General features: G+C 44.2%; 2 protein-coding genes across 2 annotated transcripts; one reads left to right on the forward strand and one right to left on the reverse strand.

The window, feature by feature from the left end:
* Positions 1–1,727: 1,727 nt before the first annotated feature.
* On the reverse strand, positions 1,728–26,170 carry GFM1 (G elongation factor mitochondrial 1). The gene is made up of 18 exons (XM_075761666.1): positions 26,060–26,170; positions 25,345–25,497; positions 24,516–24,648; positions 24,086–24,290; positions 23,231–23,347; positions 22,499–22,649; positions 18,392–18,546; positions 17,355–17,439; positions 16,157–16,294; positions 15,357–15,458; positions 14,688–14,744; positions 14,141–14,278; positions 13,061–13,143; positions 5,700–5,862; positions 4,470–4,614; positions 3,821–3,981; positions 2,907–2,960; positions 1,728–2,142 (listed from the first exon to the last, which is right to left on the reverse strand). The coding sequence occupies exons 1-18, from the start codon at positions 26,120–26,122 to the stop codon at positions 2,011–2,013; spliced, it is 2,235 nt and encodes a 744-aa protein (XP_075617781.1). The 5' UTR covers positions 26,123–26,170; the 3' UTR covers positions 1,728–2,010.
* Positions 6,513–13,540, forward strand: LXN (latexin). Its single transcript, XM_075761668.1, has 6 exons — positions 6,513–6,701; positions 7,813–7,875; positions 8,464–8,635; positions 9,247–9,383; positions 11,537–11,599; positions 12,720–13,540. The coding sequence occupies exons 1-6, from the start codon at positions 6,573–6,575 to the stop codon at positions 12,813–12,815; spliced, it is 660 nt and encodes a 219-aa protein (XP_075617783.1). The 5' UTR covers positions 6,513–6,572; the 3' UTR covers positions 12,816–13,540.
* Positions 26,171–26,276: the final 106 nt, after the last annotated feature.

Consider the following 26,276-nt stretch of genomic DNA (forward strand, 5'->3'; position numbering starts at 1 on the left):
TAGAGAAATTGGGGATGAAAATACTTTTTAGAATTAAACCAAGAAAAAGGTCTGGATTTGCACTTTGGGGCTCCACGTTAGCAATGCATTTAACCACAAGTGTAGGTTCCTTACCTTGTTTTTGTCGCTGCTCTCCAGACCTAGAACAGAGGATCGGGCACCTCCAAGTCGCCAGATCCGCATAACTTTAACTACTAATAACCAACGTCAACTTATATGAGTTAAGAAACCGCATGGTAACTTCTGGACAAAGTAGCAAACCTGTTGGAATTCAAAGGCAAAATTTTCACCAACTTCTTTAGGGTCAAGATTTCAGTCAGTGGATCGGAACCTACAATTAGACAGTTTTTACTCAAGCAAAATTCTTGGTGACATCAATGTAGACATGATCCGAGTCGAGGCTCAGATGGGTTCATGGGGAATTCTAAAACACCCACGCAGAGCCTATTTGTAAGCTGCACAGACAAGAGGAACAGCTCTCTTCCACCTTTGCCCTAGGAAGAATTCAACCAAGTCAGATAACCTACGAGTGCCATCTCAAATTTGATTAAAGGGAAAAAACCCACCACGACGCACAAAGAAACGGAACCCAGGGCACCCCCAAATCAGGCTCTGGCCAGCGCTGCTGTCCTTCCCGCACGGCCACCCGCAGATCCTCTCCCTCGCGCTGCAGCTCGGCAGACCCCGTCGCACCCGGCCGTCCCCATGCCGAGCTACCCGAGGCCGTGCTTTCAGTGGCTGCGCTGCATTTGCGGAGAACCAGCACGCGTCTGGCAGGACCTATCCACCAGGAATTCACAGCATGGCCGGCCTCTTATAAGCATAATATAAAAGCCGTGAATATAAATAAAGTAACAGCTGCCCCATTTCTTTCATGCATTCATACTGCTTTTATAAGACGCCTTTGGATTTTGGTAAATGTGCTGTATTTGCTTAAGAAAATCTCCGAATGTCAGAGAACCTGCAGGGCTTGTCCTGAAATGAGTTCCAGTTATTTTGTATTTTCACAAAAACAAAGCGCTGAACATAAGGGAATCAAGAAGGATTTGGCACAAAGCAACATCATCCCCACATACCACATTACGCCTGTGTTCAGCACTAAGCGCCCCTGACACATCTCCGACACCGTTACTTTTTTCAAGGTTCAAATACATAATTTTCTCTGTGGAGGCTGAGGAGAAGCAGCCCGGCCATCGCAGTCCTGTCTGCGTCTGGTAAACATCAGCCACGATCCCGTGCCAGAAACATTGCTGGTTTTGAACTGGAACCTCATTCCCTGTTTACTGGAAGTCTGCAAAAATGTTGTTAAGCTGAGTAGGTCAGGAAGCGAGAGCACACGAAGCAAATTCAGCATGGATCTTCTGGCAGTAATTAAAACAAAAATATTGACAATAATATCTTCTCTTTCTCACCTAACTGTAACATTCTTGTTTTCTCTCTCTTCTATAAGGGAGCAAGATCTATTCAACTGATTCCCAAGCCACGCATCACCAGCAACACCCCTCTTGACTGTAAGATTCTGGGAAAAGGGATCTTCTCTTTGCTTTTCTAACAAAGAGCCAAGAGACCAGCCCATAAAAGAGTGAAAACCGCTCCGTACTGGATGACAACACACCCCTGTGCCTGCCCAGCGGTCAACAGTTTATAGTCTCCTAAACTAGAACTGTTAAACTCTCAAAACCAGAGAAACAGTAACTGCTCTAATTACAAAATAATGAGGTATCAAGTAAAAAAAAATTAAATTATTTTAATACAAATTTCAAGACAACTTATCATCAGTGTTTTAACATTTCTATATTTTGTTAACAAGTAGCATTTACATGTGAACAATTCCATTTTAATTTCCTGGTGGCTTCTGAGGGTACCACAGAGGAAGGACATGATGATGAATTACAAGCCCAAGTCCCAGTGCAGCCCGCGCTTATCCAGCCGGCCTTGACTGCATCTCTCGCTTGGGCAATGAGCTTTTAAAGACTGAAAAACCGTTCGATGTGCTCAAGAAGACTAAAGTCAGCTCTTGGCTTTGCCCTTCTTTGCAGGAAGTCGTCCTGTTGCTTCGAGGTATTTGTTAATTATTTCTTCTTGAGTGCTGGGCAAACATGGATGATATTTACAGTATTCCATTGTATATTCACCCTTTCCCTGTAGTTGGCAAAAAAACAGTCAGAGTGAGGATGCTGAATGTGTCATCTTATTTAGCAGTAGGCCACACCCTCATCTGTGAAATAACATGCAATTATCCTTTACGATTAAGTCTACCAACACTGAGGCACGCGGGTATGAGATGCAAAGACACACAAACAGTATCTGAACGCTGTCTCATTGCTACAGGATCGCCCGTGGTCCCATCTCACCAGTGACAATTCTGCTTAAAAACTGAACCTGAGCACGGGAATTAATAACAGCCCATTTGAGCGCGGACAGAATATCGGCGCTCGCACGTCATGAGACATGGGACGGCAAATTTTATGTAACAAACTCGCCCGATTCGAATGCTTTCAATGAGCGTATAACTACAGGCATATACATAATTAAAAAAGGACATCTTAATAATGTGAGTGCTGCTGTCAAAAGTCTCTTCTACTTGCAGACATTTGTAATTTAAGGAGTACGCCTCCACTTTTCCGGCCCGTGAATTTAATACCTTTCCTTGTACCCATCCCTTTGCATTACTTATGACTCTGAATCTCTTCCCTCCTCAAAGTATGAAAGAATTTATTGGCCAGAAATGACACAGCTAATGATAGTGATGTTAATTAAAAAGCAGTTGAAGTAACAGTAAAAACTCTAAAGTTATTTTCCTATTCTGTATTTGCTTTGATTTTTGTCACTTTTACTGCTGCAAATTGTCACACTTGATGTACAGAAATAAACACGTTCTAGCAAAAAGTACCAAGAGTGCTTACCTCTGTGCAAGACCTGAGCTCGGTGGCGTATCCAAACATATCGTTCAGTGGCACCTAAAATCCAAGCACACTATTCTTGTAAAAACAAGGTATTTTTCCACCAACTTTGGGTTGTTATCCAATTTATCTCAATTACGATACAAAAAGTCAGTGAAATTTGGTGGTCTTTGCAAACAGTACTGATCTAATTATCTATTTTTGTAAAGTACCTTGTATTTCAACTGATTTATGTTCACAACCCCAAAAATCTCAAGTTTGAATGCGCCAGATACCAGAGCACCCCCGATTCAGTAATCTGCATCAGCAGGCAAGAGATCATAACGTCTGAACTGTCTCGAGACTGCAGCTCTAGACACAACTTATGAAGTAGAAGTGACGCAGCGTGTGGTTTGTCGCTAGCTAAGGCTTTGCTGAGATGATTTACCCTACCACCGCTGTTAGACGTACCCTTCTGCATGAGCTAACGTGAGAACACGTAACGTTTTTAGACAGGCCATCAAAGAAGGGACACTGAAAACAAATTGTTCTCATTTATCTCCGATAATTGCAGTTAATGGTGGTAAGAGCTGAGGGAAGACAGCCGACTGACAGACCTTCCCCCTGAGCTCTGCACCTGCATCGCTGCAGGTTTGTTTCGCTCTGGCAGCACCGCCAGCCCATGGCGAGAAACCCCAGTTCTGCCCGTTCCTCTGCCATCGTTTGATTTTAGGTTAGCAAGTCAGCTTCACTGGAGCAAGACAGATTTACAATAGGTTCACTAATACTGCACAATACACTGCCACGAGTGGAAAATTCACATTATGCTTGTTTATCCACTGAAAAACCTGGCTAGTTATGCATATTAGTCAAGAAGTAATGGAGTCGAAAGGCAAGGCAGAAAAAGAAAAGGTCAGGAACGAGCAAACACCACAAACCTCAGCATAGAGAGTAAAGTAACCTTCTACGCCGTCTTGTCCTGTGATCACTCCGTGACGGCGATTAATTCCAGCTATCACCGCTCCTTGGAACTCAGTGGGTGCCATCACCTCCACTGCCATAACGGGCTCGAGTATACGCACAGTGGCGTTTTCCATAGCTGGGGAAAACAACTGAACTGAGTAACTAAACATCAAAGAACAAGCCTGGTATAAATCACGATACCCCTGTGCACAGCCAGCAAGTGTCTCACAGTTAACGCCGAGTGTTGCTTACATCAGTGCAGGAAAACAATAATTGACTATATGGAATTCCAGCTCTCCTGCCTTTTATTCCCGAGACTGTAACACTGGGAGGCACACAGTTTGGTAAAGGTTCTATCCATACCCAGGTAAGAATGAGGCTGTTGGTGTTTCTTTATTCTAGGAAAACAAGATTTCCTTCACACAATTAAAGTCATTAATGTGCCTCCCTCAAAACTGCTATAAACTCTTGCGTATATATTCTCCTCTACACCACCGGCCAAACTTTCAATGTACATATGGGTACACCAGGCAACAAACAAACCTATAGAAAAGAGGTGGTTGAATTTAGCTCCAACAATAAAGAAGCCACCAGGACTACACGCTCAAACGACCAGCTTTATACCTTGCTTCAGGGCTCCTTCTCCTGCTCTGATGAAAGAGATTTCATTCGAGTCCACCATGTGATGTGCGCCATCATCCAGGACGAACCGGACTCCAGATATCCTGTGCCCTGACACTAGACCTTTTTCACATGCTTCTCGGAATCCCTGTCAAATAACATCTCAAAGTTAGCAGGTTTTAGACCAAAATGAAGCTTAAAAAGAAAGTAGCGTTAACAACGGCCCATAAAAGACATTAAACTTAAAAAACAGAACAACAATAACACACAAAAAAACCTTTCACAGTTTTTAACAGCAATCCTGTATCTACTCAATGGACCTTCCTGCTTGGTAAGATAATGGAAGAAAATGGGGAAAAGTTTCCATTCCCAAGCGTTTGAGAACTTCATACTATCATTCTTCGGCACCTCGGATTGATGCTGATAGTTTTTTAAAAATAGAAATCAAGTAACAAGCAAAGAAGAAGAAAAAGAAACGTGCTTGGGATTTTGCTTTGTTAAGGAACTGTGTGATCAAAAACTGAAAGAATGCTCCATGTGGAAAGAACTACGCTAACCGCTGGACTGCAGAACAAGGTTCTTGTAAGAATGCATGCTTCTTCCAGGATTTGGCAAAAATCTTCTAAGTGTTGCATCATGGAATAACAAAGGAGTTATTCTAGGTTGATCCGTTATTATAGGAATTCAAAGATTGTGCTAGGCACTAAAGTAGTATGTGATAAATTATACAGTTACAGAGAAACAGACACAAAGGAAGCCCACAGAAGAGACAAAAAATAAACAATATTTGGTAATTCATGCAGGAAATCTGGCTTAATTACAGTTTCCTACATAACCGGCCTCAGAGAAGTCACAAAAACAGTCAGATATTTCGGGGTTAGAGATGAGAATCGCGTGGCCACAGCCAAAAGCAGAAGAGGGCCATTAAAACCAGACTGAACAGAGGGAGCCCTGGGTGACTGCAAGAAAGGAAAGCCTACCTTTTGCACTGCTACAGAAATAGAGCAAGCACACACCACCAGAGAAAACAAACAGCAGCTTCTAAACTAAGTGAAAAACCCAGGGATGTAAGATATTAAGCAAAGCCACACAGATTTGATTCCGCTTCCACTGAAGTAATGGGAAAAGCCTCCTTGCTGGGGGAGCAAGTCACAATAAATGCGGACGGTATAGCAGGAAAACAACAAGAATCAGTATTTCTTATATTATACACACACAGAAACGGCTTTATACCTTTTCAACAGCGGGCACAAATTGTTTTGGAATATTTGTGCCGATGGTTCTGTCTTCAAACTCCAGTTTTGTGTAGTCCTGGGGGTCCAGGGGCTCAAGAACTCCTATGACTTTGCCATACTGGCCTGCTCCGCCCGTCTGTTTCTTGTGCGTGTATTCGAACCTAAGAACACAGAGATCCCCAGAGTACCACGTTAACTCAGCACGCAAACCACGCTCTAACCACAGTTTTCTAAAACTCCCCATTCTGCATTTTGCTTTAGTCCGTCTGGTTACAAAATGGCTAAAGCCCACGACAGCACCTGAAACAACAGCTGAGGATATTTAATGCCCAAAGCGGGCGCACCACGGTTCTTCATCCTGCAACCCGGAAGCCGAGGGATGGTGAGGAGTTAAATCTCTCAAGAAAACAACAGCTAAAAAAAGCTGCTTCTGTGTGCAGCAAGCAATACCAATAAAGCTTGCTTACCTTTAGGCTTATGCTTTTTGTTGACTGAATAACAAGACTTTTTTGTTGTTTCTGCACATACCTACAGTTCCCACGCCCAGAGGACTTTGATGGTAAATGCAGACACTGAGCAAAGGGATAATCGGGGGAAAACGTGCCAATAAGAACTGTGAAATACTTTGTAAGTGAAACTGGAGGGATCTGGGGTCTCTGTGAAGCATCTCTCCCCGTCCCAGCCGGCCGAGGGGTGCACGGAGCCTCTGCGGTGGGACAACCCCCGGCCCCGCTCCTGCTCCTCCCGGGCCGCCGCGGGGGCGGGAACCGGCGGGGCCGCCCCGCTCCGCTCCGCCCCGCTCGCCGCTTCCTGCGGGAGGACGAGGAGGAGGAGGAGGAGGAGGAGGAGGAGGAAGCGCGTCTCCGCCGCCATGGAGCTGCCGCCGGGCCACTACCTCGCCACCCGGGCGGCAGCGCTGGCCGCCGCCTGCCTCTGCTACCGGCGGGGAAGCCCCGGGCGCGGCCTGGCGCTGCGGGCCGTCCGCCGGGCCAGCAGGCAGGTGAGGGCCGGGCAGGGCCGGGCAGGCAGCGGCCGCCGGGCAGGAGCACGACCGGGGCTGCCGGCTGGTTATCTGCTTCCTGAGGGGCGGGCAGCGGCTTCGCTTATCGCCTCGGAGGGACAAACAAGCGGGCGAGGGCAAGGGCGAGGCTGCCTGCAGGAGCAGCCGCACGTCCCGCCAAACGGCCCTTCGGTCTGATCCGAGCTACCCGCAGCCTCACGGCTGGGAAACCGGCTCCCTCGGCCCGTCCACCGCTCTCCGCGGCGAGGTGTGCCGGCGGCACGCAGGGGTGGAGGGACGAGCCCTGGGTGCGACGGGAGCCCTGGGGTTCTCCTCAGGAGCAGGGCTGCGGTCATGGAATCATAGAATAGAATCACAGAACGGTTTGGGTTGGAAGGGACCTTAAAGCTCATCTAGTTCCAACCCCCCTGCCATGGGCAGGGACACCCTCCACTAGCCCAGGTTGCCCAAAGCCCCATCCAACCTGGCCTTGAACGCTGCCAGGGAGCCAGGGGCAGCCACAGCTTCTCTGGGCAACCTGTTGCAGTGTCCCTGCCCCGCTGCCTGCGGTGTTCCCTCAGGGCACCTCCCGGGCAAACGCACTCTTTGCCACCGGACTACCAGGACACACCAAGCTCACTGGTGACCTGGATTTGCTGGTAAACCTGCTAGAACAGGGGTTCTAGCAAAACCAACCCGCTTGCTTAAGGCCTTATTTTAGATGGCCAAAAAAATCTACGACGTGATACAATTCATAATGAAGTGCAACATGGACTTACTGTCAGGAGCCCAGTGAAGACTCCTCCCTCGGTATTTAACCAAGCAGGGCATTGCTGGACAGAATCACACGAATTGCCCAAACAGGCAATTAAGTAGTAATACAAGACTAGGAGTGGATGAGGAGGTACTCATCAGATGCTACACCAGGTGCGTATTAAATGAGCAGGAAGACATAAATTAAAGAATATTAGAATAGCAATAAAAAAGAGCTCTGTATGGGCCCTACAGAGAATAGCACTGCTGCAGCATGTTTCACAATAACTAGAATATTTTCCACAAGGCAGAGTAATTCAACATTTTACAAAATGTTCTTAATGTCTTCCCTATTTAGGATATCGATGGTGTCGGGCAAAAGTACCACCTAGAATTGGTGTTGGAAGACCTCCTTGACAAAGTGAGTTCAGATTTATTTAATTAATACCTTCTGCAGGCAGAAGTTGGCACTACTGATGCGTAATAAAAAGCCATCGCTTTATGCTGCTGATCTAGCTGAGGCCAGTGAACACACCAGTTAATAATAATTGGTTTTGCGTTTCAGATTTTGCTATACTGCAAATCAGGCAGGGAAAATAAAATCCCACCTCAGTTTTACCTAAAGGGACCCCCCATTTCTTACCCCATAGAAGCCCCAAACACGTGGTACCTACCACAAGGAAACACTTGAGGGATGACAAGGATGTTTCAGTGTCATTCAATTTCAAACTGAAGTTATTTAAATCCATTACTCCAACTGAATAGCACAAGTGACATTCTGCACCACAAACATTGCCCTTTCTAGCACTGCAGAAAGAGAACTGCCCTTATAGTATAGCCACACAAATACTGCGAATTTAACCTTGTCTTAAATAATCACAAATCTCTATAGGCCAGACTCAGAGAAAACGACAACTACATTTAGAAAAAAAAAATTTAGAAGTGCAAATTACCAATATTAAACATGTATTTAATCAAATATTAATACATGTAATTAACTTGGTAACAGGACAGTACTGTTAACTGCACTGCTGAAGTTCTTTATCATCTGGGCAACAACATTCCTCCAGATGTGCAATTCACAATTGAAGGAGAACTTAAGAATGCAGAGGAAGCAGATAACATATTCTACAATCGAATTAAGAGCCTGGAAAAAGAGCTTGTGGCAGAAAACATACCAGGTACAAAGAAGGGGTTTGGGTGAGAAGGAAGTTTTTGAGACGGTGTCCTCCACGGCCAGAAGCAAAGCTGAGCTCCGCTGGCGGTGGGCCACGGTCCCTATGGGAGCCCCCTCCATGCAAGCCAGGACCGAGGGGGATCAGGCCACAGCCCCAGCTTCCCTTTCTCTTATTCAGGGTGGCGTGTTAATCACAGCACTACCACATCTATCCATGACATCCCGAACCGACACGTGATTTGCAGGTGACTGTTCCTGAAAACCACCTGCTGCCGTTAGCGCTCCCCTTACCAGCGTCCTGCTCACTGTTTGCAGCTGTTGCCTGTACAGTACAGCAGGCACCATGACTGTACTACTAGGGTCTGCTCTTACTTGAGAGCAACCCCTACCTTGAAGGCCTTATAGAATATACATTAAGAACAAGAAGTGGGAAGAAAGCAGACCCCGTGGTGATATATAGCTGCTACTCCAAGATTATATGGAAGGTCTCTGGCACAGCAAGGAACGCAAGCGAGTGGCTTTAGCACCAAACCCTACTGTTAGGTGATAAGGTTCAGTTAATGGCTGCAACTCTGTGAATCTTGCTTAATGTATATTACTCGTTTTGTTTGCCAGACAGCCACGGCAACGTGTCCCCAGAAATGGAGCCTGTCCACCTGCTAGCGTGGGTGGCCTCTGGCTACGTGATATGGCAGAACTCTACTGAAAACACCAAGTTCCAACTTGCCCAAATTAAACATGTGAAGCAAGTGGTGAGTTACCATCAATGCCCTGCAACAAGCCCAGTATTTAGGAGCCAAGCAGCTGTGCATGTACTGGAATACAGCTGAAGCTAAGCTCTTAAGCAAAAAACCTCGACTGTGTCTGAACTTCTCGGTCCAGTTTGTTTTTAAGCCAGTGTTTGCTTTTTGTTCCACCTAGCCCTTTCTTCCAGCAAACCATAAATGCTTGAGTGTTTAGGTCACTCCTCTTCATAAATTTTGCTTATAGAAGCTGTGTCATCTTGGCACCAGCAGTATTATACGCTTATTTAGTTAAGAAAATTGACTCTTCCACTCGGAGGTCATCACATTGATTACAGTTTTATATTACTTTCCTGCCTTTCCTCTGGAGTGTAAGCTCAGGTGACAGTATTCTTGCATAGCGTGCGCTGGAATACTGGCCTTTGTCTCTTCATCTACACCGTGATCTGGCAATCAGTCACAGTAATACCGCTCGACATCTTGGCGATAGCCATGTCTAGACAAATAGCAATGGGCTGCACCTCAAATTCAATCAAACGCAATCTGCCTTGCTTTTGCTTTTGTTTGCAGTCTCCATCCATTTGCTAGTTCACCTCAAAATGCTAATCAAGACAGAAAATACCGATTTAATTCCACTCTCAATATTAGCTTTTTTACTTTGTTCTTCCCAAACTTTTACAATTATTTTTTTGCAAGGGGGAAGGAGGACAGAAAACCTCAAATTAATTTTTAGTTGAGACATTCATATTGCAGAAGCACTCTCTAAAATTTTTTTTTAAATGATCCAGTTAACAGTGACACTTCAGGGATAGCTTTCTACCTGGTCTGAAAAATTCAGTCAATTGGAGCAATGCTCTTAGATTAGCATGATGAGCAGCCATTAAGTTTATGATAAGAAAACTGAATTCAGGAAGACGCCTCACAAGGCAGAAAAGGAACAGAATACTTCAGGACAAAATATTTTCTATTTTCACTTCTTTCTGAGCACTTACAAGTAATGTGTCTATCCTGAGCAGATCTGGATCTGCCCCAAGCTAAGAAATAAATATGACTGGCAAACCTCACTACAGCTATTCAAATTAATTGGGTCATTAGCTGCCATTATCAACAGGCCTTGCAGACTTCTTGCCTGGAACACGCTTGACTGATAAAGCAGCTTGCTTTCAGAAGAGTTATTATCAGAGCAAAGGTTTTAGTTTTGTTTTTAAATTAAGAGAATTCGATAGATTCTCCCAGTTCTTCTTTGTTCTATTTGGGGAAAATATACTGTGAGTTAAGAATAATTCCTAAACGGACAGTCAACTGTAAATTCAAGGCAATTGAGTATGTAAGCTAGGATAAAGAAGCAGGACTCCGTATTTAGAAAACCCAGTGTTATCAGGAGTCCTCCGAGATCCATTTCAGAGCCCAAATGTTTGGCCACTCAGAACAGCCGGTGAATTCCCATGAAGTTCTGGGGAGGAAGGAAAGGCAGAAACTTGTTCTGGGAGCAGGATTTGTTAAGGCTTTGCTCCCTCTGATGGCTATCTGAACGCAATTCACAGATGCTGCAGGGCTGTGCACATAAAGATTTTAAAACCCTCTTTAACAAACCAGATGAATTTAAGGATCTGGCAGACAGAAGACTATTAAACTAAAACAGCTGTCATCTCTCTTTAGTAATTTTGTTCCTTTTCTTTTCCCCGAAGAATAGGTATGTTAGGAGTACGTTCCAAAGGCCAATGGGTATTACATCGCTCACTCAATCACTGATAACTTGTTATCCACTGTAAGGCCTCTGGAGTGTGTTCCAAGTCTTATCCTATTGACAATTTTATTTAGGATTATTTGGGTTAAACTGACACCTTGTAGAACGAGGTGTTCCCTTCCCAAACAAGTTCCTGAAGTTGACAGATATCTAGCTTCTTTAAGGGAGGAATTAGCACAGTTTTGAGTTTCACATTCAGTCTCTCAAATGCAATTTGGGAGTTCACAGAAATACAGGACAATATCTTTTGTTTTGTTACAGTGACTAAGCTCCATCTGCTTTATTTGTTAACACGAGCTGCCAGTTTCATCTGAAATATATTAGAGAACTTTTATGCTAACCAAAGAGAACTGACTCACTGCTTTTAAGGTGGGGGGAAGCCCCAAATTCAGCCCTTTTCATCTTGTCTTTCCAGAAAAGAAGTGATGAATATCTTGAATTTGACTACACGATTCTACTTCACGAAATGGTGTCCCAGGTAAAGCCTTATTTCTAAAAAGCCCTTTTTTAAGACTGCCAACTGCGTAACGTCCAACTCAGACACGCAGATGGCGGGGCAGTCACAGGTTTGATGCCTGCAGGTCAGTTAGCAAACAGGGTGAGGTTGGGGCAATGATCATGGTCTGTCTCGGCATCATCGGCTTCTGCCCCTATGCAGGCAGGAGGCAACAGGCCTCCAGCTTGTGTCAGCAGACAGTAATTTTCAGCTATTGCTGGGCCGCCTTGGGAATGGCAGAGGTTCAACACACCGGTCATTCAAGGCGCTCTGCTCATGGGAGATACTATTGCCAAACTGGCCAGGGATAAAGGGAAGCAGCAGCTGCCAGCATCCTGGACTGCTTAACTGCATTCCAGCTGGAGCTGCAGAGTTTTTCAACACTAGAGGAGAGCAGTGGTGGACCCATACACAGAGGCATCATCTGCCCCAGGAGCTCTCAGAAGAAAGCAGGCGAAACTTTGGTTCCCAGAACAGTATTTACATTCTGTGTTATTCTCCATCCTAACTTTGCGATCTGAGCAAGTGTTTTTGTAAGAAAAAACACAGAAAATTTCGAGAGTATTAAACCAGAAGCTCTCGATTAAACCAGCAGCTCTTGATTGTGCAACCTCCTGTAATAAATCACCCACTGATAACAATCAGAGATCTCACTCCCACTTCTAGCTCCACCGCTTCCTATCCCACTGCACTCTCAGTTGAGGCATCTATAATCATTTTAGTTTCTAAGTTTTCTATGAAGAAAAATGAATGAAAAGTAGTAGCTAACTAGTTGCAGGACAAAAGCATAGGTTCTTCATTGCACCCTGTTTGGTGAAGGGCAGGTAGCACTAACCGTAAGAGGGGTAATCCAACACAGACACGCTTGAGCTGCAAAACTTGCCCAGATGAAAGAAAGTGTAGCTGCAGCAGCATGGAGTACAACACAGGCTGAAAAAAGCTTGCGCTATAACTGCGTGTTATAGTGCTTACCCTGCACTGCTACTGGTCCTTGATCGACCTCCTTACATCAGCCCTGTTGTACTACAGCAGTCAATTCCCCTTCGGTATTGTTCAAAGAAAATACCTTCTCACTTTCTACACTTTTATTTTCTACCCACAGGAGATCATTCCCTGGCAAATGACAGTTCTCTGGCACCCACAGCACGGTGTTCAAGTAACACAGGACAGCCGTCAGCCAGAACACGCATCGGAATGAGGGACCACCTGATACTGCAATGGAAGAAGCTCAAATGCTACAATAAGCGTTGGAAGGGAGGGCAGCTAGGTTGATGAGGGTGGATATGCAATCAAGGTACGAAGAAAAGAGTCCTTCCTCACTTAAACTTTTCCTGTACATTGTGCTTTGATCTGATAATCCAAACGGCACTTTATGTGCTACCTAATCAAATTCTGCATCAAAATGAATTTAAAAAAACCTCTGTTGCCAGAACGAATACTTACGGCACAGGTGCGGAGATGTTCTCCCTAAAGGCAACTTTTGGCTTTCCCATGGTGCAAGGGCAACCATATTCCCTTTCCATTCGCTGCAGGAAAAAAAAAAACAGAACGACATAGAGAGTTGTTCCATTGGAACAATACACTGGAAATTATTTTATTTACAGATCTTTCTGAAATGAGAAACTTAATCAGGGTTAACCAGTTTTTTGGTTTGGAATTGATTTGGGGGGTCTTGGTGGGGGGTTTTTTGTTGTTTTGTTTAAATGTTACAAATTATTCACTGTCATTCTGTAGTCAACCTTGTTGAGGGCCTATAGCTTTGGCTACAGGAAAAGGGAACAGCATTAATTATTTTAGTCAAGTTTAAGTTTTTCAAGACAAAGACATCTTTTCTTCATTCTGTCAACATTTCAGATACCTCTAATGTGTTAGATTAAAATACAGACATCAACTTGAAAGAAAATAAATCACTGTAAGTAACTATTCCCTCCTGCCTGCATCATCTCTTATTATAGAACGATACATTTGAAAACACAGAAACTGAGTATTTCTCTCTCCTGTAGGAAATGGCTAACAGTGAAATTCATTATAAGGAAAAGCTGCTAAAGCAGAAGTGTAGTGCTTAATTTGTTATGGATTTGAACCAAAAAGTAAAAATATTCCAGGCAGAAGTTTCATTTAAATAGACTGCAAGCCTTCAATATAGAACCACTGGAGAGAAAGAATCTTCAGAAGTTCACTCAGAAGTTAAGCTCTTCCCTAAGCAGCTAGCCTTGTTCATATTAATGCCATGGTGCCTTCTGCTTGAAAGATCTCAAGACAGTTGTCACACAATAACCCTGATTTACACCAAAGCAAGTGGAGTTGTATACCTCCAAACATCTGGTAAACCTGGCGTGTGCTTAGGCACCCAATTACAAAATTGGGTAATTTTTTACCAGGCGTAATTGGGTAGTTTTATGCCAGGTGTAAAGGCTGGCATCAGCCCATCTGCAGATAGATTTTGGTCTCAGCCAGAAAGGAGAATTCTTGGTTGGGAAAGCAGTCAAAAGCAGAATCTGTAGAATCTGCTTTCCAAATTACCTGGGAATAGATTTCCAAGTGCAGTTCCCCCATTCCAGAAACAATGGTCTCTTTGCTCTCATCATCAAAATGGACTCTAAAAGTGGGATCTTCCCTTGTAAAGCGGTTCAGGCCTTTTGAAAATTTATCAAAGTCATTCTGAAAAACAATTACACACAGAAGAAAACAGTAACTCAACATCCAGAAGTCACACAACAAGAAGGCCTCAAATTTTCCTATCAACTGCTCAGCACTTCTGCTCTCCTGAGATTATTTTCTGAAACACAGTCATACATTTACAACTGTATTTATCCCACCCAGTTACTTCAAGTCCATGTTTACCCAGGTCAAAGACATGCATCTTCTTTATGGCTAAGTGATACCACCTAACACAGTCACATGGCGAGTTACCTGAATGATACCGTCTTCAATACTTCGGATAGAACATTTTAAAACACTGCTCATTTTAGTCTATGGTTCCATATTTAACTACTAACCCGCATAAAATTACAAAAGCAACAGAGGAAAAGTAACTCAGTCAGAAAAAGGTTAATTCACAGGTTCCTACCTTGTTGGAAGGCTTCATCGCTACTGAAATGACAGGATCAGGGATGTGAATTGATTCCTGCAATGGCCATAAAGAGATCATACAGTCAAGTTCCACTACCCTGGTGACATTAGTTATCCAGAAAAGTTCGGTCACAAGAACTCTGGGTTACAAACACGGATGACTGTTTTGCTTATCTAGCTTGTACCTAATATCATAGTGTAACAAAGTTGTGTAACTCTCCTGAGGATTACCACAAAGCTGTATTGCCAACACCGTTTCCTAGATGAAGGATGGTATCTGGATTTCACAATAGTTAGAAGACTCTGCTTCCTATCAGATTTTGTAAAAAATAAATAAATGAATAAATAAAAATAAAGCTGATGTATTTAAATACATATACAAATACATAGCTTAATACTTTTGGGTAACAGCATCCACTTCTAACAGTTTGCTAACACTGAAGTAATGTATTTGATGTCAAGTGTAGTAAACGGGTGTGTATCTCTCTTGCACATACCATACTTCTATATATTTGGGCTCTTTGAGGTATAACAAATAATCACCAAAAATATTTGTGGTTGCATATACATCAAAAATACTTAAACAGAACAAATAATTACAAACTTTTACAAAAAAATCCCAGTGAATTCTAATGCTTGAGGCACACAGATGAAAAGGTGTACTCACCATGGAAATGTCGGTACTAGTTTTATCAGTGAACGTATCCCCACTAGCACAATCAATTCCAAACAGTGCACATATGTCTCCTGCATAAACTTCATTTACATCCTTAAGAAAGAAAAGTTTACTATTTAGATAACGCTGAAAGGTATATTACAAACCACACGTGGTTTTAAGACAATACATTAAAAACTGCATTTAAAATCTGGAAGTTAAACTCTTTTGAAAATTCCAGCTTTGATAGAATGCTCTGTAAATCTTCTATCTCTTTATTCAGAGCACAAGGAGGAGACATCAGCCTGGATGCTAACTTATTCTAGTTTGAGGATGTGAAGCAAGCAACAGATTATGTTTCAAGCAATCCTGACCCAGCTACAGAGTTCAGGAATCTTAAACAGGAAAGGGTAGTATTTGCAGCAGTTTGAGAATCAATTTTTAGTTTAAGAACTGTATTCAATAATCACACGGAAGAAAACATTTTTGTGTATTTTGCTAATCCTGCTTTCCCTCTCCCAGAATTATGGACTATGGGGATGATACCAGAGCTGGCTTGCTTTAGATATCACCTCAGAGCCATTTTATAATGGTTCCTGGGCAAAGAGTCTTCCACTTCAGCGGAAAGAATACACTAGAGATCATTCCAGTTTCTTGTAGAGCTCCATTAAGTACTACAGGGAAGTATAAATTAACAACAAAAGCAGAACTTTGACATATCACATCATTCAGAGAGAGCTGAAAAGCGAGAAGCCTGTTTAGTAAGAGTGGCTCCGAAGGCAATCCATGTGGATTGTACCTCTCACACTCACCTCCATGTTGTCTGAATGCATACGGACAAGTCTTTGTACACGCACTCTCTTCCCTGTCCTAGTGTTATAGATGTAATCCGATTTCTTCAGCATCCCCTGATAAACTCGAATATAGGTTAACTGCCCAAAACGGCCAGCCTGGAATCAAAATTCATTAAAAATCAGATATGGTCATTCTGGGAGTCAAGACCACTACTATTCAAAGCATCATCTGTACTGACTCACACAACGTTTCTGTTTTGAATTTACACACTAGACAGGTACATAAAACTTTTTGTAAGGTAGTCTCAGCTTTCACTTGGCGCTGGAATGGAACTTGGCGTCTCCTGGCGATTTTCTTTACTTCACCAATTTTACCACACCTAAGCCTTCCCAACAGAGGCACAGATTAACTAGCAATTTGGCCAGCCACTTTCCAGATGAAATCTGAGCTGCTACTCTCTAAGTAGCAAACAACTTGTTTGGTTAAAACCGTGTACTTTTTCCTTTCTTGTGTTCTGTTGTTTTCAATTTCAAACAAAACCAGGATTTTTCTCTGAAAGGACTTGAAATAAGCCCAGAAAACCCCCAAATGTTCAGGTTTTAATGAAGAAAACCACAAAGTATTTGAGCTACATAACCCACAACCCTCCAAATCTGGCAATGTTTGATACCTTTGTGGATTTTATGGTTGAAACAATTTTTTAAAAAGAAGTTTAATTTAATTTAAACAAACTGATTTTAAAATTTGTTCCATGTAAATTTTGGTAGTACCATCTGTTTGGACTCACTGTTTTCCACTCAAATCACAAATAATGAATCCAGATATCGTCTTTCCTCCTGCAGGGTTAACACAATGCAAGCACAACTTTTGCGGAGCAGAGCTCAGATATTGGTAGCATGGGAAACTTGCAAGCAACTGAATAAAGTCAGCTAGGTCATATTCTGAGCATCCCTTCTCTAGAAACTTTTAGTTTAGCTTTACCATATACACAGTGACCAAGTAAAAAAGTCATCACATGCACAAATCGATAGACTGAAAACACAAAGCTTTAAATGTTTGCTTTCCCAAGAAACAAAAGGCATTTGCCAGGCATCAATGCCGAGCCACTGGTAGCTCAGTGCAAGCAGGACTTGTGTACACCAACAACTCTTGCAGGGAATGCCCTGCTTCTCTAACGGTTTTGCTGCATTAGAAAGGAAAATGTTAACAGCTTACCTCCAGTTTAAAAGCAAGGCCTATAAATGGCTGGGAATCATCTCGAGCAGAGTTCAATAGGAACTTGCTTTTGTCCTCAGAATCCCTTAAAAACAGGAAGGGAGTTTATGTTATGAATCAAACATGAGCCCAATCCTAGAAAGTCCCCAGGGCCTTCAGGTTCACAGGTCTGTACTAGAGACTTAAAGATGCTCACATACATAGCTCCCATATACTCAGAAAGTGTCTCAGAAACTGCAGCAGATCCCCAAAAGGAGGTCAAAACTATGACAAATACCACTAGTCCTTCATAACATCCAACTATTTTGCTATGAAAGCAATTAATCAGACACTCAGACCCAACTCATGAGCAAGTCCAGTTTTAGAGTGAAAGAAGAGACATTGCAGTAACTCTTCCGATGATGCTCATGAGCAGCGTGAGAAGTTTTAGCCTATCCTAGCAGGCAGGAGTTAGAGGCAGCGAGAAGCACAGCAGCACTGAGGACTCAGTCAGATAACCGCTGGGAGAAGAAGTCATAAACTGTATTTATTAGCATCATTTCTCTTTAGCTATATCCTCTGAACAATTCGAGCACATTCAGACGACCTGACGGTCACCCCTAAGCCATGACTGGAACATTAAGGGCTATTTACTGGCTTTAAGGTTGGGTGTCATGCTTCCTAATTGTGAAGGCACATCTACTTCAACAAACACGTCTAAATGAATAAAACAGCAGTTAACATATTTTTAGATGTGCTTTCTCCTTTACTGTATGCATGGGCTTAAGGGTTGCCATTAGTTTCTAAAGAACTATCTCATCAGGTAATAATTTTTCAAAGTTAACATTTAATATGTGTTAAAAATAGCAGTATAAACAGTAACCCTCAAATGAGAAATAAGCTTTCTTCAGCTTAGAAGGTTGTGCAAAATTATGATGGCATTATTGAATACAAATGGTAAATGATCATGTATTTTGTTAGTAAAGTTTCCTGCTACATATTACACTGCTTTGAAACCTGATTCCGAGACCACTCCGTATGCTCATGAATATACTTACCCCTGGTTAAGAATAGCATAGTTCTCAACCTCTGAAGGATTGGGGAGGTATTCCAGGACAGCATCCAGCAACGGCTGTACTCCTTTGTTCTTTAAAGCACTTCCCACCAGTACTGGCGTAAAGGACTTCTTTAGTGTTGCTCTTCTGATTGCAAGCTGAAAAGTATCAGTGCATTACTCTCCTCCTGCAACAACTTCAGGAGACTGATGCAGTACTAACCAAGCAGCAGTCTAGATTCTCTCTCTCTTTTTTCTGGTTATCTCTACTCCTGGAGTAAAGAAGCCACTCTCACAGAGTCTCCTGTACAACCCCCTACTCAGGAGCTTCCCATAAAACTTGCTCACTAGAATGCTAGAGAAATGCAAGGGGTATTTTTTTCCCCTCATCTTAAATTCAACTTAAAAATGAAAATGCCTAAGATAAATACAATGATAACCTCAGCATACTCAGAAAAAGTTTCTTGATTCTCTGCTGGTAAAGTCAGGACTCTTCATTTCTGTTTCAGACGTCTCATTCCCCCTATTTAGTTATGGTGGGAAACAATACACATTTAAATTTGTGAAAGTAAGATGAGAGGATTCAGTATCTTTATCCTAAGGAAAACTCTTCTGAAAGAGGAAGTTAGCCAGGGAAGGGATATTTGGGTAAGTGCCATGCGCAACGAATCATCATTTTTTGATGAAGAATGTTTTAAAAGCACATCAGAAGAACCTATTCACATTCATCTGCAGACCTGCTGAAGTGGCACTATCTTGGGAACCTTTCCAGGACGTCCGAGCAAACGGAGCAAGATAAAGCGCACGGTAATCTCCTGCTCAGTCAGTGCCTTTCACCCAAGCATCACAACGCACGCAAAGCGTAACTAAGCACCAACAGATTCCGTAACAGTGATCACAGCTGTCTTCGATAACGGTGGACAGAAGCTATTTGCCTCCTCCACGCCCCCCAATCAATTACTGAAGCCAAGTTTGCCACCTCGGTCCCACCTCTCCCTGCCACTAGAGGCTGCCATCTCCCTACGCTTACTGAGGTCCTCACTTCCACCAAAGAGCTCCTGTCGTCCTTGATAAGCTGAAAGAAATGAATTCTCCTTGATAGCCAAGATAGTTAACCACATCATCTAATCTGCGAGTTATTCAGAGTACCCAAAGACAGACGTTTAAGCTATCTTCGTAATTAACAGAGAGAATGGCGGTTCCTTAAATTTGCTGATGTAATGACTTGGCAAAAAATACTACAAGGAAAAAATTCCTACATCAGCAATTCTGCTCATCTAGCCCACATCTGTTCTCATACACCAGAGCGCTGGAAATATGGCTGTGCTGACGCCCAGTGTTTTTATTTGGCCACATGTTTCCAAATGAAGCAATGTGACTGCAATTTATCCTCATTAACAATTATCCTGGGGAAAAAAAAAGTAATTATATTTTCACATAAAGATGATTGTCACTGAGCACCCCACCGAGTACCTGGGACACATCATTTCCCTGAGTGTAGCGTTATGGAAAGCAGCAAATGAGGTGATGTTTAAGCAGCTGATCTTCAGCAAACATCATATGCCACGACTGTGGCATTCAGGAGCAATATGTAGCATCATTTCCACAAAAAGATATTTTCAGTGGAAACTTGGCTGCTGGCCACTGAAAGAAAATCCATCTTCAGGGACATATTAGTACAAATTAACCTGCATCTGCAATACTATAGCCATTAGAGCTGTAATTAATTGGCTTTCAGAAGTGGGAAGCACAGGCATGCTGAATAGACAAATTTATCTTGGTAACACATTTCCCACCCAGCAGGACCTATCAAAAATAGCTTCCTGCTAAAAATCTCTCACCTCTTACAGCAATACAGTGTATTCACATTGGTATACCCCGGTATCGGAGTACCATTCCGTCTGCCAGGTGAAGGACAGATCTAAAATCGCTATTACATTTCTGTCTTTATCAAAGCAAGAAGGGCTAATTTGGACAGGAACAGCTCAGGCTAAATAAAATAATATTTATACTGAAATAACTAAATGTCTGGTTATCAATAAGAGATACAATTGCTTGGGACTGTCAAAAAAACCCTTTGTGCTTTTGTCTCAAGCCCAGTTGGGATATACAGATTCCTGCATATTCTTCCTAGAGATGTTAGCCACCAGTAAATAACCCATATGGCCAAAACAATTAAAAAAACCCAAAACACCTCCATACCCAAGGTCTGTAGCAAAGTTAAGAGCAATCAAAATTTAGGGGTCAGGAAGATTCAAATAAATAAACCTTAAGGGGATTTGCAACATGCATCAGCTTTGAAGAACTGCCAGTCCTCTTTATCCCAAGAGTGGGCAACTCCCAGGAAAGCAAGCACTGCAAACCCTAACAGGGAAAGGACAACGGCACAGAGGCCACCAGGCACTGCTAGTGGGCCAAATACTTAGACTAGGACTTAAATATCAAAGCTGCGTTCAAAGTAGCAATCTCAGTGATCAGGTCTGACTCCAACTCAGCTGGCCTAGCAGGCTCCAACCGAAGGACCCAGGTGCAGGCAGAGAGAAGCAAGAGGAGGCAGCAAGCGCCAGGTCAGGCAGGCTCCAGCCCCAGGAGCCCCTGTGCAACACCGCTGCCCAAAGACAAGCTGTTCTAACCACAACAGGCTTTTCAGACCTGACTTTTTTGATTTAAACACATTAAGCAACTGGTTTCCTGTAGAAGTTTCAATGTTTGACTAATTAGTGGCTATTAACAGCGGGCAGTGGAAGATTACTGCTCAAGTTAACTTCTGACACTAGCAAGAGGTGGTGGCAAACAGCAAAACACATCACACAAGTCCTTGCACTGAGCGTACGTTGCGGGCAAAACCCAACCATGTTGAGACCAGGCCTGCGAACCGTAAGTCCCTCAGCGTGGCTCCCTCACGCTCCCATCTGCAAAGACACGAAGCCCGGCAGACTGCTGTGCGTAACGGCTACACGCTGTTGTCCTGAGTTACACACCCACCCCATGGGGCTGTGCGGTAAGCGCAAGCCAGCTTAGCCCTTCTCCTCTAAGGGTACGTGTCCTCAGAGTACCTCGATGCGCACGGCAGGGCAGAAGCAGGTCCACGTGCGGCACAGGCTCTCTCACGCCAGGAGAGCCAAGCTTTCACACCTGTCCCGACTAAAGCCAATGTCACAGTAACTCAAGAGGCATCATTAGGCAACTGCGATCCTTAACGGAGGGACTGCCATCCCACGTACCAATCCGCTATGGGACTGTAGCTCGCCAAGCCTGACATCGCACTGGCTAAAAGGAGGAATACACGGTAGCCTGCTGTCCGGCCTCCACGGAGCTGCACGAGTGGATCTCATCCTGGAGCGAACAGCGGCAGGACTTGCACAAAGACTGTACGGCTGCAGCTGATCTTCCTAGGCCTCCCTACCAACTTCTAATACGTGGACATGTGCTTGAAGAAACAGTGATATCAAACTGTCACAAGAACAAATAATTTTCAGTCCACAGCCATCTGATTACTCCTGTGAGTGTCCATTTATGTTGGCATGTTTGCCATTTGATATCTGAAGTATTTCACAAATAAATCATGTATCATTTTTCCCTCCCCTTTCAAGAAATGCAATTCTCTTTTTTTTTTTTTTTTTTGAAAATTGTATATTGACCTGGATTCTTTTCCTCTGGAGTCTCCAAGTCATTCCAGTTCCCTTCTAGTGTACTGCTCTTTTCACTTTGGATGTAATCAGTGCAAATACACAATAAGGCAGGGTTTCCTAGGCACAAAGATGACTTAAGTGCAACAACTGACTTGCTGTGGGACATGAAGCAAGTCACAGCCATCAAGCTGTAACACGGGCAAGGCAACAGAATGACAACAATGACTAGACGTATCTTTCAGCCATTTGCTGGTCCGTAAAGGGCAACACGCAAGCTCAGACTTTCCAACGCAAACCATAAAACAGATCTGGAATGGGCCTTCAACAGGGAGCGATGTAGGAGTCCACCTGTGGGAGGTGACACTCGTACCAGGGAACTTAAGCAAAGAAAATTTCTTCCAGACTTCAAGAATTTTTTTATCGGGGCACAAAAGAGCAAGGTAACAGTGTCACAGGAAGAATCACCACAATAAAGTTACCTTTAACTCAGCAGCTGTAGGAATCTTTTCTTCCAAAAACAGCTCCCCAAGTTGATCATCTGAGTTCGCAACACATTCGATCAACTCCCGACGTCTCTCTGCAGCCTCAGCTCTGAACTCAGCTGGAATTTCATCATACCGAAGAGTCTGGCTACACATAGATAAATAACATAACCACTCTAAAGGAATACCACATGAATCAACATTTCAATCACTAATCATTGCGAGAAGACTGACCGAGAAGAATTCCCTGTTGACAAGGATATTGAAAGAAAAATCACATCAGAATATCAACACGTTATCTTTGCTGGTTTAGCAGCAGAGGGTTTCTTCCCACTCACGACAAGAGCTTGCAAGGATGCAGGACAACCTGTTCAACAACCTCACCCACGTCTTATCTTCATCCCGGTAAGCTCGTGCCAAACACACACCATCGGATCCCGTTATGCAGCAAGTCTCCTCTTTCTCAGGAAGGCAAGGGTGGCTACCACCCCTTTACGCTACTGCAGTTAGCAAACAATTCACACCACGACTACCCACGGCTAAACCTGACCCTGCAGAATCATTTTGCTCGTGCTTGGAGAGCTGAAGGGTGACACCTCAGCCCTAGCACAAGCCCCATCCCTAACTTTCCAAAGGGCACGCTTTTTCACCTCTGAAGGGAAAGTATAGGTAGCATTATTCATACAAAGAGTAGCTCCAGCTAAGAAATACACAAGCTTCAAAACTTACCCAAGTGCACCGTCAAAATATATAGCTCTTTCCTCAATAAGATCTATAACTCCTTTAAAGTTTCCCTCCAGCCCAATCGGAATCTGCACAAAAGCTGCATTGTGGTTTAACTTGGATCTGAAAAAGTGAGCAAATATAAATTAGTTCAAGAAAAAAATCATTTCTATATACGTGCTCCAGATGGTGTTTGAACAACATCCCATTCCCACAAAAATTGCTATCTTTTGTTCCCTGGACAGTGCCCAAAACCTACCAATGCCAATGAAAAACACCTAGTTGCGTTTTAACCCAGGTGACTGCCAGCCCTCTGTAGCCCAACAGATACAGTGAGCAACCTTCCTGGGAAAGGAGGCAGTCCAAACTGGTTTCAGATTAATTACCTGATTATGGGAGTTGCTTTTCCTTTAATGCAAATTACTGTGTGTATCTCACAGATGAAATTAGGCACAGAAAGACTGCAGGTGGGGAACAAGTAGGACTTCTGGTATCCGAACTAGAAAGTGTCCAACCCTATGTCATCTCCCCGCTGTAAGCTACAGCACAGTTGCTACCAGGATCTCAGAAAAATGAAAAGGCTGTTTTCTAAGTGGCTCCAAATATAGTTCCATCACCAAAATAAATACAGAAATGCCAACTCTCAGTCACTGCAAGCCTGGGCTGACACTAACACTTGTTTTTTCTTCAAAAAATGGAGACTTGTTATAGGTCAGATTAAGATTTAACCTCACGTCAGGTATTATCTCCAAAACTGCGACCAACAGACGCCACAAGAGAATGCTTTTCAATATTCTTAGTATGAATCTGCTATGTGACTAGTTCAGAATTATTCCACAAATAATTTTAAGTGATAAATACCTCAATTGTTGTACTGCTCTGGTTGGACTAGAGCCCAGTCTGTCCAGTTTGTTGACGAATGTTAAAAATGGGACACCGTAACGTTTCATTTGCCTGTTCACAGTTATTGTCTGGCACTGAACTCCTCCAACAGCACAGAGAACCAGAATAGCTCCATCAAGAACTCTCAAAGATCTCTCCACTTCAATTGTGAAGTCCACATGTCCTGAACAACAACAAAAACCCCCCTGTTATTCATAGATGATAAAAGGTAATGAGGAATTGCTTTCTGTAGCTGCAGAGAAGAGCAACAGCCAACAGACTCTGTCTCCAGCTATACAGAAAGAGTCCTATCAGCTCAACCGGAGTGACTAACGAACACAAAGATGGCACCATGCTCTTTGTATACACTGAGGGAACAGCAATCCTAATGCATCGGAACTGTCGCTACCTGGCGTGTCTATGATGTTGATGTTGGTGTCTTTCCACATGGTGTACGTTGCTGCTGACTGAATTGTGATTCCACGCTGTCGCTCTAGCTCCATTGAATCCATGACAGCTCCAACTCCATCCTTACCTTTCACCTTAGGAAACAAGAAAAAAAGAAAAGGAAAAAAAAAGGAAAAATTTAGTCTAAGGGAGTTTACAAAGAATTCTGTGTGTGCAGGAGTGATGCTTTATACACTGAACATCATCTTTCACGCAGTGAAGAAAAGCAGACATGGCAGAATCGCTTAGAATTCTTGAACTATAAACAAGTCTGATTTTTTTTGCAGCTGCACCTGCAACTTCAAGGTGTTCTGCTCTCCTGAGGATTGTTCCTGAAAAAGGTTATCAGAAATCTGTGGCAAATTATGCTCCACTGTGAATTTAACGAGCTAACATCCCTGAAGCTAAAAATTACATCTCTATGGTCTCTGTTTCTCACAGTCATCTTTGGCTACATCAGAAGAAACACATATGTTCCATTGTACATGGGGATGGCAAGGGAGAAGTAAGTCTCGAAACAACATTTGAAGTGTTCTGAAAAAGGGAGAACACTGCAGTAAAGGAGGGATTACTTTCTATCCCCTTGCCCTCCACTTATTTTTTTAAAGGGATATTGGGGAAACCAGCAGATCTTGAGGACTCCTTCTCCTGCTTGGCCAGAAGAGCCTCACTGAGCCCTCACCCCACGCGCTACACCATGCGGATGAACAGGTCACAGCAACGGCACCACGGCACCCGGCACGCGCAGCCCGCGACGAGCAGCTCTGCGCTGCAGTCCCCTGAAAACCCACCTCGTGCATTTGTGCTATCCTGCCCGTGTAGAAGAGGATTCGCTCCGTTAACGTCGTCTTCCCCGAGTCGATGTGGGCCGAGATCCCAATGTTGCGGATCCTCTCATTGGGAAGGACTCCCGAAGAACAGTGCCTGCAGGAGTTCAGGAAAAGCTGAAAGGCAAAAGATCGCCCATTTAATTAGGAGCAGGTCAAACGCAACTCACTGTGCCGACAAATACATTTCCAAACGATTTTTCTATGGCAAATCGATCATTTCAAGCAAAACGCCCTTTCCAAGCGCCCACAGGGTCACCTCAAGGCTCTGCCCTGTACTCGAAGAAACCAGGCAACCCCTCCCCGCTAAGTCCGGCTTTGCCAGTCCCGCCTTTCAAAGCCCAGTCTACCCTGCTTCACCTCCCGTTCATTTGACGGCCTCGCTGCACCTTTCTCCGGCAGCCGACGCGGTGCTTTCAGACCAGCCTTGTCCTCCCCCTGCCACCACCCCCTTCTCCCCAGCTCCACCGCCTCCCGCCCGGCTTTCCCGCCCCGCTCACGACCTCGGTAACGGGGGACACCGACACCTTGTGTCCGGCCTCGTCCCCCGGGCGGGCTCGGCACTCGCAGGCTTCACCGGGCCCTGAGGGGCCGCATCCCCGGGCCTCCTCCCGCAGGCCGCCCGCGCTGGCCCGGCCCGGCCCGCCGCCTCCCCTCAGGAAACGGCCGCGGGCGGTACCTGCTGCTGCCGCAGGCGGCTCCGCTCCAGGCCGGCCCGCAGGTCCCGCAATACCCGCAGCATGGCTCCGTCCTGCCGCCGCGCAGGCCAGCCCGCCGCCGCTTCCGGGGCACCGCGCATGCGGGGCTGGGGACCGGGCCGGACCGCACCGCCCTCCCCGTGTGCCCCGGCCCGGAACGGGGACACGCCGCTTTCTGACGGGGTGGGGGGGGCGCGG

This window comes from Balearica regulorum, chromosome 9 (assembly GCF_011004875.1).
Source record: "Balearica regulorum gibbericeps isolate bBalReg1 chromosome 9, bBalReg1.pri, whole genome shotgun sequence".
NCBI classification, from domain to species: domain Eukaryota; kingdom Metazoa; phylum Chordata; class Aves; order Gruiformes; family Gruidae; genus Balearica; species Balearica regulorum.